Here is a 13,318-nt window from a genome sequence, read left to right as displayed (position 1 = left end):
AGAAGTCAAGTTTTTCGCAATAGCATCAAAGTTAAATAGTGTTCCCACTTATCAGCCCAACTGGCTTATTTGGAAAGCTTCATTACTCGTTACTTGAGAAACAGAAGACTAGACATTTCTAGAGAGAACCTTCAAAGGGCATTTGACACCCTTCTGCTCATGTGCGACAGTTTCTGATTTCTGATCCGACCGAACAGTTTTCATAGTTGATATTTGTGAGAAAAATCCTGCTCCATCGACCTTGTGAGGCGTGTGAAAATAGTAATGATGCTGACATTGAAGAACTGTTTGGTCATCCATGAAAGATTTAAAAGGCATACTATGTGCCGCGCGTGATAGTATTACGATTTCTATTGGTTAAAAAGAGTTGGTGTCGATCGAGACCGCACATGCGCTTTATCGTGACAATGGCCCGTAAACTGAGTCTCCGAAATTAAATTCTCCAAATTTGACTCTAGTATAAATTCCAGTTCAGTATTTTTCGGCTTTGGTGACCGAGTCTTATACTATTATGGATATTATCATTAAAGCTTAAGAGTGCCTGCCTGTAAAAATCAGACAAATTCTTAATTTCGCGGCAAGGGTCGAAAATTCGATCTCGCTCATATTCTTATGATAGATAGGCTAGGGCATGACAAAAACTACTGGATAGTTTTTTTTGGCAAAATATCCTTTTATTGCAAAGAAATATGCAAATTACCAAACTCCGTTAAAATCGTCATTTGACGCACCATTTTATTAAGCAAGTTTGAGAACCTCGCATGCAAAACCACGTCATTCTTCCGTCTTTAAAACACTCAAATATTTTTGTGCAATGTTTAAATGTGTACTGGGCTGATTTTAGGGAATGTTGCGTTGTCTTTTTGGGTGCAAAATAATTAAATTTCGAACACATGTATTTCATTCACTTAAAAGTACTTCGTGGATGTAATTAATTTTCACCATGTGCGAAACCTTCAAATGGATCAAGCTTCTGGTGGTTGAATCGCAGAAGGATGGTCTACAGATTCCTGTAAAAATTTCTTTGGGCAAATGATTGTGAGCGACGCGAGAGCTTTTCAAAGTACGTCAAAAATGCAAATATTTGACCATCCGTCGTCAAATTTCAATTTACGGGTTAGACGTATATTTTAGCATGCGCCACATGACTTGACCTATGTTAAGTTGAAATAGACACAGAGCTGATAATTTCGAAATGTTCTAACCTTATTTGTTGTAAAAGGCAGGTCCAAAGCCGATTTGACGTGTTTCTAGTCGATCTCTCACCATTCGTCGCATATAAAGCTGAAGTTTGCTTTTGTTTACACAAGGTTAACGTCCGATGTACATCGCCTACTATCAACCTATTATTGGTCGAATACTATGAATCTGTGACCATCTTTCTACGCTTATGAACATCACTGCATCTAAGTATAAAACGGCTGAGTCATTTGTAGATAGTTGCTTGCTTTACGCTTCGCCAAAATATTGCGTTTGATCGATTGCTGACTATTGCTGATAAGCGTGTCGACGCAGCACAATCTTACAGCTGTTATTTGTGCGTCACGCAATGCTGTCACGACATATGCTGCACATTTTGATCTATTTTGTATAGAGTACTCTCAGGATAAGTGAAACAATTTAATCATTGTTCATATGTTTGTTCATATATATAATAATATGTGTATATTTATATAATCGTGTTCTATAGTGTACGTGGCGTCGGTCCAAATCACGTTTGTTGTACGTTCTGACGTTTCAGACAACCGCTGATAAAGCTATTGCCTGTACTCACTAGAATTTTAAGAAAATCGCGATAAACAAATTATAGATCAATGACGCAAGAACTAGCTGAAATAAAAATAGGAAATCACAACGTGTCTAATTCGTGAGAAAAACAGACTAAATTTAATTAGTAATTACGTGAGTAAATAGCCCTGGCCATGCCATTTTATTTGGCGTATTTTGTTTGCTTAGTGGCGAGGCATTGGTATGCAACAGAAAATAGTGGACTGTTGTCAATACAGTCCAAAATTATCGTTAGTAAAATATTGTAAATAAAACATCTATTGGCCGGTTACCTCCGCGGCCACCATTTGGTCATTTCGAAAAGGGTTTCATTATTGTCTTTACCCCTGTTAAGCGGCCACCCAAAATTTAAGAACTTTGTTTTGGAAAGGGCGATGGCAGATAAGAGTCTGAAACTGAAGGTGCATGACGAGTGATAATTCAAACACACGTCTATCATGATTGTCTTGAATTGACTCCATGTTCACCAAGAAATTTATAGCCCGACAGTGAAAAATTAAATATTCAAGGTACGCCAACCTCTGTTTAAGCGGCTAGCTCCATTAAGCGGTCACCATCCATTTCCCCGAGGGTAGCCCATTGTATTACATGTAAACCAAAAATAATTGCATCGCGCGAAAAGACCTAGGTATGAGTTTAGCGTTACAGTATTACGCAGGGCATATAGGTAGCGGTGGTCCAGTAAAAGATAACAACAGGGGCAATGGTAAACTATTCATTCTTTTCATTTCTTAATTCAATCTCTTCCTACTCAACACGATTGTGTGCTCCCAGTGATTCTAAGCCTTACGGAGCCTTACGTATTAGGATAGAAATTGTCCTACCCCTACCCCCTAAAATGGGATGACAGCATTGCGTGACGAACAAGGAACCGCTGCAGGCAAGGATTCAAGCCATCAAACCATGATCTTCAAACGCAATATTTTGGTGTAGTGGAAAGCAAGCAACTATCTACAAATGACTTAGCCGTTTTTGACTTAGATGCAGTGGTGATCATATGTGTCGAAAGAGGGTCACAGATTCATGGTATTCGACCGTTAAATAAGTTGACAGTTGGCGATGTACATCGGACGTTATGTAAACAAAAGCAAACTTCCGCTCTATGTGCGACGAATGGTGAGAGAAACACGTCAAATCGGCCTTGGACCTGCCTTTTACAGCAAATGAGGTTAGAACATTTCGAAATTATCAGCTCTGTGTCTATTTCAACTTAACATAGGTCAAGTCATGTGGCGCATGCTAAAATATACGTCTAACCCGTAAATTGAAATTTGACGACGGATGGTCAAATATTTGCATTTTTGACGTACTTTGAAAAGCTCTCGCGTCGCTCACAATCATTTGCCCAAAGAAATTTTTACAGGAATCTGTAGACCATCCTTCTGCGATTCAACCACCAGAAGCTTGATCCATTTGAAGGTTTCGCACATGGTGAAAATTAATTATATCCACGAAGTACTTTTAAGTGAATGAAATACATGTGTTCGAAATTTAATTATTTTGCACCCAAAAAGACAACGCAACATTCCCTAAAATCAGCCCAGTACACATTTAAACATTGCAAAAAAATATTTGAGTGTTTTAAAGACGGAAGAATGACGTGGTTTTGCATGCGAGGCTCTCAAACTTGTGTAATAAAATGGTGCGTCAAATGACGATTTTAACGGAGTTTGGTAATTTGCATATTTCTTTGCAATAAAAGGATATTTTGCCAAAAAAACTATCCAGTAGTTTTTGTCATGCCCTAGCCTATCTACCATGAAAATATGAGCGAAATTGAATTTTCGACCCTTGCCGAGTCATTTTCCATTTTTATGGACAGGGGCTCTTAAGGGCTGGTTCACACTAGCGACGGAATCGGAAGCGGAGTCGGAATCGGAAGCGCAAGGAGCGTTACGATCCAGTGTAAATCAAAAAGCGGAATCAGAAGCGGAGTCGGAAGCTCGACGGGATCGGAGTCAGAAGGATCAGAAGATTTTCTTTTTCTTCCGATTCCGCTTCCGCTTCCGTCGCTTCCGATCCAGTGAGAACAAGGTGAACGGAATCGGAAGTGGAAGCGGAATTATCAGCCAATCAAAAGACTCATTACCAGTCCCTTTCAAACTTAGAGCAAGAAAAAAAAAATGGCGGCTCTAGAGGAAAAACTGGCAGAGTCTATGAGACAGTTCCCCGTTCTTTATGACAAGCCCTGCAGGGACTTCAAAGACAACAGCAAAAAAAAAGGCTAGCTTGGGAGGATGTCGCTAAACAAGTAGGACTTCAGACCGGTATGTATTGCAGTAGTGAATACAGTTTCATTTGTTAGATGTTTTCGTTAGTCAGGATCATGCTGTTGTATGGCTGCAGTTTTCTCGGGTTTTCGGAGGTTCGTCGTATGAGAATAAAAAGCAATAGCAAAAGCAGCAATCTCTCGTCATCTCCCGGGTCCGCCATCTTGAATGTTTACAAATGAAAGCGAGGCTTACGCTGAAAGCGAGGCTCACGATTCCGCTTCCGTCGTGCCGATTCACACTAGATCAGAACTTTCTTCCGATTCCGACTCCACTTACGACTCCGCTTCCGTCGCTTCCGTCGCTAGTGTGAACCAGCCCTAATGGTGATTTATACAAAAATTCAAGCGCATTCTACTGTAACAGCACTGAACAAAGAATACGATAGCTTAAATCCTCAGAATGATTCTAAGAGTTTGCTGTTTTCGTTAAATAACTGATCATGATACATGCGTATTCAAAGAGGAGATACGGATATTTTGGTGGAAGAACTGATGTTTGAGTGGAGATTTTTGTATTGTCTCATCTTTGTCTAAATCAGATAACAAAATTGAGGGTAAGTTGTGGAAAAACGAACGGCCATTATTAGAACAAATTGTTGTTGATCTCTTCAAAAACCCAACAAAAAGCAAATAGAAATAGGTTACTCAAGCACTTACCGATTAGCCTGCGTAGCAGCCGTTTCCTTTCCATTTTCCAGGCTGGGAGATCGAGCAAGCGCGCAAGCTAATGAGCGAGCGAACGAGCGTGCCTGGTGTGAGCAAAGAAAGGGGAGAAGTGGGAAGGGGGAGCGGTTGGAGAAGAAATGACCCCCTCCCCCTGCTCCTTATTTTTTCGCACTCGCTCTCAGTTTCGCACCCTTCGCGTGCTTTGAAACGTCTGCTACGCAGGCACTTACTGATCGATATATAAAACAGCGAACAATTTCCAAGGATATACGGAATGAACTACTTGTTATCACTTTTGTGGTTATCACCATTGTACGCTTTGTGAATAGTGCGCTTTCTGGCCACGGCGGTGATGCGTGTTATCGAGCCGTGGATAGTCATTTCTTTGTCTTCATTTGGCTTGTACATAAATACTTTGTGAACATGAGGCTTAAAAGGTGGTGGTTTCGCACACTTCACGTTGAAAGGCCAGTCGCATTCTCCCGTCTTATAGTTGTATTTTAAGCGTTTTGGACAGTTCTGCTTTAAAGTTTCTCCCTCGGTGCATGTGTAGAACCCTGAGCAGTCATACGGATCGGCGTAGTTACCATCTACTTTGTCCAGACAGAATTCTCTATCCACTTACCCATGGAGGAAAAGGAAAAGAGAAAGGTTGAGTGACACTCGAATCAAACCGGCCCAAACATTTGGAGGTTATTACCGATTCCGCAACATATAAGCACCGGCGTTACTAAGATTATAGGCATTCCTCCCTGGGTGCGATGCAAATCCCACGGCGGGTAATCTCCTACTATTCTGTAACGTCACCCTGGCTAACAGTTTGCCAGTACCTATCATACTTCTAAGTGAGTAGTGGTGCTGTGAAATTTTAGATCCCGTCCACAGTACGTCGGAGAAATCCAGTTGAATACGGCGTTTTCACCCTGAAAACGTATCAAATGTTTGCCGTCCCCACTAAAACGCGAAGTCGGTGTTTTCAAATTCCTCCGGTTTGAGTTGCGTTTTCGAAAAGCTCCGCATTCGTGACGGATTAGTGTGGAAGGTAGTCTTAACCGTAGAAATATAGTGTGTTTTCAAATTTCTCCGGCGTACTGTGGACGGGCCCTGGTGTCTGGCACAGGGACACGACACAGTGACCTCGGCGGGCAGCGTTCAACCCTAACTTATAAATTGCAGACAGCTACTGTGAAATTAATGACGCTAATCCTGGTTATGCTTGTCCAGCTCTATGAACTGGGTCCAAGGTGGCCAAATAAGATAGTGAATACCTGCATTTTTTGATAAAAAGTGTCATTTTTACCTGTGATTCCCATTAGATTGCCTTCAGATTTTACGATTGACTTCACCGGTGGTTTAACTGGTTTCATTTTGTTGTTTTCAGCTAAAGAATCAATGAGGGACAATTCAAATTAACGCAACGTATTATTAATTCTTTCTTTGTCGATAACAACTTTTTCCGATATATACTGAAAATTAACTGACAAAAGAGCTTGTTTTGGAATAGAAATCTCGACAGGCATTCTTCAGTTTTTTGTTTCCCGTTAATTCACTCTGAAAATGCTCAATTTTCTCTTTAGTCACTCACGTCAGGCAGACATTTCAGTACCTGAATCCAAATTGGTCGGGTTGTGACCTCCATCACTGTTCATTCCTATACGGGGACTGGGTTTGACTTCCAGCATGTTGTTTTCTAACTGCTTGGCACCGGCCCCCTCTGCCGTTCGACATGGAAAGTCTTGAGGAGTGTCGCATGTTTTCAGTAAAGCATTGAAAACCATTCCCTTGAGGCAGTGTCTCTTGGTAGCTTTACCGTGCAGACACTGGTAAAATACTGTGCAGTCGTTTGGATCATCGTAAAAGCCGTCAAACTTCTCATTGCAAAAGGTGTCTTCCACTGGTGAAGTAAAAGAGTCAAAAATTACTTCCCCAGTCAGAATTTGGTCACTAAGAATGTTCAGGCTACTGGCTTTCGGCCAGTTCCCAAGGCAACGTGACCTTTGAGTGACACCATATGTCAGAAGGTTACACAGCACTGGTGAAAACTACAGCTATTTTTTCTTGGATAATACAGATTAGGATACTGAAAAAAAAACAAAAAACACAAAAAACACAAAGCTTGTACACAAATTAGTACGAGAATTATCATTCTTGGATGCACCAAAAGGACTCGCTACTACAACAAGACTTGCTCTTGTACTTTGCTGCACGATAAACCCTTTGATAAAGGCAAGTTTAGCGATTTAGCGAATTTAGAGAACTGACTTTTCGAGGTGTAGCACTTCGTCGTAGCAAATTTGTTTGAATCGGTCGGAATTGATTGATAACATCCTCCTGTAATATCCACCTTTACCTTTACTTAGTAAAGTACAAATAATGTGCTAAAGGAATTTGCACTCTTATAGAAGACAGCTTCAGCAGGTTATCCTTAGTTCCCTTATTTCTTTTAACTGTATAAGCCGTTAAAAGTCAGGATTTAGTCGGTGAAATAAATCGTAAGGTAACATAAGGCTTTTTAATGTGTTGATCGCAACTTCTGTTACTTTTCACTTTTGGATGTCGACAAGGTCCTGTTGAAAGGTGCAAGATTTGCCGCAATACTACAAACCAAAATGTGTCTTAAGATGCCCGCTGGTGAGATTAAACAACACAGTACAGTTTATGTAACATACCTTTTGTCAAGGTGTTCGGACTTGTTTCGGACAGGTCGTGTTGTGTTTTGGGGCTAGCTGCCTGCTTTGCGGCTTTCTCTTTAATTGGAATGAAAGCACTAATAACATTTCGTTGCTGACATGGAAAGTTCATCGGGTTGTCACAGGCTTTGAGAATGTCATTGAATACCTGCCCTCTAAGACAATGCTTCCTAAAGGCACTTCCTCTTGTGCATTGATAAAATGCTGCGCACTCCTTGGGATCCTGGTAATATCCATCTAGCTTGCCTTTGCAAAACGTGTTATCCACTAAGAAAAAGAAAAAAAAAAATGAAACTGCTCAAGATCCGAGGGTCGATTAATATTTCAAGCCTCGGTGAAAATAGGAGAAAAGCGAATTGATTACTACCGCCCGGGAAAATGGTGTATGTCTTGGGAAGTCGTTAAGGTGAAATAGACCAAAAAGGTTTCTCCTGTTGATGTATTCTGTTCTATCTATCATTAACTTCCAGCAACAAAATCCACGATTCTTTTGATCAGTATCCAGAACCTTCTGCTCGGCCTAGATGTTTTGTTCCATCTGATTGGATGGCAAAACAGAAAAGGGTAGAGACAAGAGAAAACCTCTCCACCTCTGGGATAAGCGTGCTTCTAGGCAAAGTACAGTGTAAAGCTACCTGTCATTTGTGTGCCACAGATGGTAGAAAATGTGACTAATATCACTTCTGACATGAGTATATACTCGTAATTTGGTAATACCTAGCTGCATTATATTGATAGAAGAAAACGTAGCAGTTACCGTGAATCGAAACCGCAAGAGAATCCTTGTGTGGATGGACCATGATGGTAAACAGCGTACTAAGATAGAAGTGTTCTTGATGGAGCAGTTTACGCTTATCGAAAATGATGTGAATGTTTAGTTAGTAAAGCAACTGCTTAATCCTCTCAGAACCGTTGTCTGCTCACTGGTTGCCTACCTATTTCGTTGTTACTCCCACTCGAAGTTGGACCTTGACCGTAACATTTGATAGTGCGTGGATCACTTCCTAGTGAAACAGAAAAACGGCGATCGACAAGATTTGTAGGCAAACTTACGGTAATACAAGAATGAAACGGTAAATTAACAGCCAAATACTTCCGAAAAAGCGATGGAATAGAAGCGGCAAGAGGGGCCGTTTTTCTGTGTTTACATTCACTCATCTAGCTAAACACACCTATCGACCAATGAGAGCGCGCGTAGTATCTCAGTTATTTTATAATACCTTTTGTGAACCCCGAGAACTGCACAGAAGAAGTTATGTCCACGTCGTTCTTGAGCTCTGTGATAGTAGATTCCACTTGTTCACCGCTGACACTTGTTAGACGGACGCGTAATGGGAATTTTATTCTATTGCGTGATCCCATTAAGAAGAAATTGTCATCCGAACGCGGCAGACATATCCACTTTCCATTGTGAGAAATCTCTACTCCAACTGTCACCACCCTAGAAGCAAACAAATCCGATTAGAGGACGCAACGACCCCAGCTAAAATGGGAATACGCGACAGTTTTGGTTTACGCATATTTAACGTCAGATGAGTAATATTTAGATGAACTTCTTTAGAGCTATGGACTAAAACACACGATGTTGGTAAACGCATGTACGCACTGGGGACCTATTTTATGTCCTTGTTCAGGCGAACAATTTCGAAGAAAAGAAAGCATTTTTGCATATATTTTTTTTAAACTTACCTTTACCTTTTCTAATTAAGTTAGCGTAAATAATTGTAGTAAAATACTACTGTGGAACCTCAGTAATTATTAGATCGTTGAGTCCAAATTTAAAGGATATTAACTTATTTTAATTAAAAAGAGTTCAGAGACGTAACCTGATCAGTACTTAAGAGAGATGGAACCTAACTGGTCCCAAATTGTGAGTCGATGTTGATAATTTAATCTTACAGTTAAGTAAGCCTTACTGTCGATATGGAAGAACTTGCCTAGAATTTCTCGTTTGTAGTTTCATGGCCCATGGATTGCTTTCTACAAATCTGAACTTGATGTTTCCATTGATACCAGTAACTGTTGGGCAATCGATCGCTCTAAACTGCGTCCTCCATTGGTCAGAGCCAGGTGCGTATAAGTCAAAGCCTGAATTAAAACCAATATCGGAATTAGTTTTGGGAAAAAATGGTGTCGTTTGGGGGAATTCTTCCAAACCGCACTGGTAATGTTTCCGATGTTTGCGGCATTCCTTTATTGTCAACTTAGTGGTATATGTAATAGGGCTACATGCTGTCCAATTTGGAAATCATTGAATGAGACTTCCGACTTCTGCCAAAATTCTATTTGGCAGTCAGATAATTTTTTTTTAATGAATTACTTCCAAATTACATTTGGATGTAATCGTAGCCCCTGTTAATATTGTTGAGCTCGGAATTGTCTAAATCATTTAATTTGTTGATTTGGACAAATATCTGAAGAAGGAATTGATTTTGGAAGTTTTAAAAATTAACAAAGAATTGTGTGCGTGCTTGTATGGGACACTGGGCTGACAATACAATTAAAAAGAGACCTGTTTTCATTTTACCTTGTTTGCAGTTTCCACAGCGATCAATTACGAAAGCGTATATCGGTCCTATGATTGGCGTCTTTGGAATTGTTCCTTTTTCAGCAAGTTCTGCCAGAATTCCGTGACCTTTGATTTCCACGCACATTCCACATCCTAGCGACTTCTGAAACTCGCCATCCCCTGCCGCAACCTTGATCCAACCTTTGTGGCTGTAGTCTGAAGTTAAAGGGTCCAGAGAGCATGCGCCCCCACCTTGATAATATCCGTAGTAGGAGCTCTGTTCACGGTGAATTCGCACAGTTTTATTATACAGTTGTAGACGACAATTCGATATTACAGACATTACGTTGATCCTTTGATAATAGAGTTGGCCTCTGATGGAAATTCCAGTACATGGTTCAGTCAAAGATGCCGTTTCTATACTTAAGCGTCCTTTTATCCACTTATTGCAACTAACTTTTCGCGCTAAAATCTATTTATGACAGACCAGTTTCTGGTGTTAATTAGTAATCAGTTGTTCTGTGCACTAGTGACATATTGAGCACAATTTAAATCAAGCACAATTATTTTTACGCAATTCAGACTTAAGTAAATCAACATAGAAAAATCACGAACCATGTTCAAATGGGAATGTCGATAAAAGCTATTCAATCCCACCCTTATTTAATAATGCTTCAATATATAAACAGGAGGCAATAACTAAGAATTAAGAAATCTGCAATCACACATACGATCAAAACCTGGTCAAATCTCATTAGTACTTTAGTGGAGTTAAAAAAAATCTTATTGTGGTCTACTTCATTGTTACTTACATTCCCATCCATCAGTTGGCCGCTGTAATGACGCCATATTGCCAATAAGTTCTGAAAGTTGGTGACGCCCTTAAATATCAAATGCAATAGAGCTAAGTATTTATAAAAAATCTTGCTGGCATCTGTTCTTAAAATACCGTTCTACTGGTGTATAATCTTGACAGACACTTGGCGTGTTCTGTTTGCATTGAAATCTGCGATCTGATTGGCCATTCCATTGTTATCTATTCGCTGATAGAATACAATCGCGCGGGGGTTGCTCTTACAACGGAAAATGGTTCTTACTGTTTGAAATTTCAGTTCGGTCTGTAAACATACGAATGATCAACAGCATCAGAAAAATGAGAAGTTGGAGTCTGATACGTCAATCACAGATATTATTAATAACAGGAGTAAGTGGAAACCAGTTAAAGTAATTTGTCTGTTTTGGCATTTGTCTCATATTGTAAAGCCGGGCAAACACGCTGCTTCATATACTGAAGGACCACCAGATCTTGTCTAACTTATGTATTTTTGCACTTGGATCACTTAACATAACGTGCGCGTGTTTGTATCATATGGTTTAAAGAGAACAGTAGAAACATTTTGGAAGAATTCCTTGACCGAACTGGCATTCGATAGTGTGTTTTTATTTATTTCCAATTCTTCCAAACTTTGTCTATTGTTTCCATCAATTAATTTAAAGAAGCGACTAGTTTCTATTTCTGTTATAAATTCAGCTATCCCAATATGTGGAAAAAAAAAACATAATTTAATTACATACCTTGGAAAATCCTACGCACGCACAAAGCAGAAGTAGTTTTAGTCCTTCCGCTCTCGAAAGCATATTCATCGCTCCTTATACACGTTCATACAGGTCTCTGCTGCAAAATACAAATAACAAGTTATTTAACCAAGTAAAGAAAGGTCAAACCCTACGGAGGTGACATACGTACCAATACCTACTACATGGACCAGGAAATTAAAGGGTTGTTACGGTTCTTCAAGCCACTTAAATTCTCCCAGTATCATAACGAATTTTAGTGTAATCTGCTAGCGTTCTACCACAAATGCTGTTCTTTTATTAGCTAGGCTCTGCAGTGTGCAGGTTTTAACAAAATGGCGGCTGCTTTGCTTGTTTTAGAAGAGTATGCGACGAGAATGTTGTTTAAGTTTTAAACGACTGTTAGATTTACACTTGAACAATAAGATTATCCCCTGTCGGTTTCTATATATGATAGTTAACGCGGGCTGCGCCCTCGTCAACTATAACACGTTATATAATAACCCAAGTTATTCTCGCATTTTGATTGGTTCTCGCCTATGATCTATTAGAGGACAGACGCACGATTGACGTCATCATTTCAAAGTTTTTCCCTCTGTGTTTTAAAATGGCGGAAAGTTTTGAGAATTTAGATAATATTTTGCATGACTGGGCAAAAGATAAGGTACAAGGGAGTCTTGTCCAGGCATTGAACAGCTACCAGAAGCATAGTCTAGCAGAAAGAAGAAAGATAAAGCCGTTTCTGTTTTAGAAAATGACTCAGAAAAAATACTCGAGCAGTCTCAGCCGGTAGTCGAGCGAGACTAAACCAAACACAAATTAAAAATTAGTCTTGGTAAGTCGAGAACCATTGCTTTACCTCGAATTTAACAAACCCAATAAACAAAATGTTTATGAGATTAATTTATTTAAGACATTGAACTTTTCTCAGTCCTAAAATAATTGGTGACACAGTGATTGTCTGGAATAAAACATCAAAACTACTTCTTAAAATCAGTTAAAATAAACACATAACCTTGCTTTCCGATGCGAATGTTCCAGTCCATTTCAGGGCACAGCAGTGAGCAAAGTATAGCTCACTACAGCTCACGGCCAACTGCATCGCACCTAAAAGGTGTCTCCGACACTATTTCAAACTGATTTGAGAATCACCAACCACAGAGGACACAAATTTCCACCATCACTAACGCTCCTTTCTTTCAAAACTCGAATCGACCTTCAGGTTGACCGCAGCCGCAAGTTTTCCGAGCGTAGTTTTTGAACTCCTGCAATATTCGAGGCAACATCCAAACTTTTCGGCTCACAGGGCTGCTCTGATGACAAAAACTGACTTGACTAATCCGGCATTTTCTTTAAGATTTGTAGATTTCGCAGTTCAAATTTGGTTTCGCTGTAAGTTTTCATTCCGCGAGAAGCGACGCTGGAGTCAAGTTTGACAGTGGCGTGATTTTCCAGGACCAATCACAATTCTTTGCTACGCATAGCAACCAATGAGATTGCTTCAATTTGTATAGACAATAGATTACGTCAAATGGCTTTTTCGTGTTCGCCAAAGTGGGCAAAGGCCGGCTTTCGAGTTATGTTGAAAGATTTTGAAATAAAAAAAGCTTTATCTGTAGTAGTTTGTTTCGTTATTATATAAAACAAATAGATTCCATGTTGCCGTGCGTCTGTTCAGTAATAGATCACAGAAGACGTAAAAATGTGGTAAGAACATCAGTGACACACTCGGCTATCGCCTCGTGTGCCACTTTTTTGTTCTTACCACATTTTTACGTCATCTGTGATCTATTACTGAACAGACGCACGGCAACATGA

At 39.9% G+C, this 13,318-nt stretch overlaps 1 protein-coding gene across 1 annotated transcript; it reads right to left on the bottom strand.

The window, feature by feature from the left end:
- Positions 1-4,675: 4,675 nt before the first annotated feature.
- Positions 4,676-11,989, bottom strand: LOC145483791 (uncharacterized). The gene is made up of 10 exons (XM_081462338.1): positions 11,501-11,989; positions 10,738-10,806; positions 9,944-10,202; positions 9,354-9,504; positions 8,637-8,857; positions 8,352-8,420; positions 7,396-7,683; positions 6,333-6,620; positions 6,027-6,107; positions 4,676-5,346 (listed from the first exon to the last, which is right to left on the bottom strand). Exons 1-10 carry the CDS (start codon positions 11,567-11,569, stop codon positions 5,006-5,008), a joined length of 1,836 nt encoding a protein of 611 aa, XP_081318464.1. The 5' UTR covers positions 11,570-11,989; the 3' UTR covers positions 4,676-5,005.
- Between the last annotated feature and the right edge of the window lie 1,329 nt (positions 11,990-13,318).

The sequence above is a fragment of the Orbicella franksi genome, chromosome 4, assembly GCF_964199315.1.
Source record: "Orbicella franksi chromosome 4, jaOrbFran1.1, whole genome shotgun sequence".
Taxonomy (NCBI): Eukaryota; Metazoa; Cnidaria; class Anthozoa; order Scleractinia; family Merulinidae; genus Orbicella; species Orbicella franksi.
This window is presented reverse-complemented; position numbering and strand designations above follow the sequence as displayed.

Bases quoted from the DNA above. Each gene is read 5' to 3' on its own strand.
- LOC145483791 (XM_081462338.1), bottom strand. From the start codon at position 11,569: ATGAATATGCTTTCGAGAGCGGAAGGACTAAAACTACTTCTGCTTTGT. The intron at 10,807-11,500 runs GTATGTAATTAA...TTGATATTTAAG, and splicing joins CGTGCGTAGGATTTTCCAAG to GGCGTCACCAACTTTCAGAA. The intron at 8,858-9,353 runs GCAAGTTCTTCC...GTTTGCTTCTAG, and splicing joins CTACAAACGAGAAATTCTAG to GGTGGTGACAGTTGGAGTAG.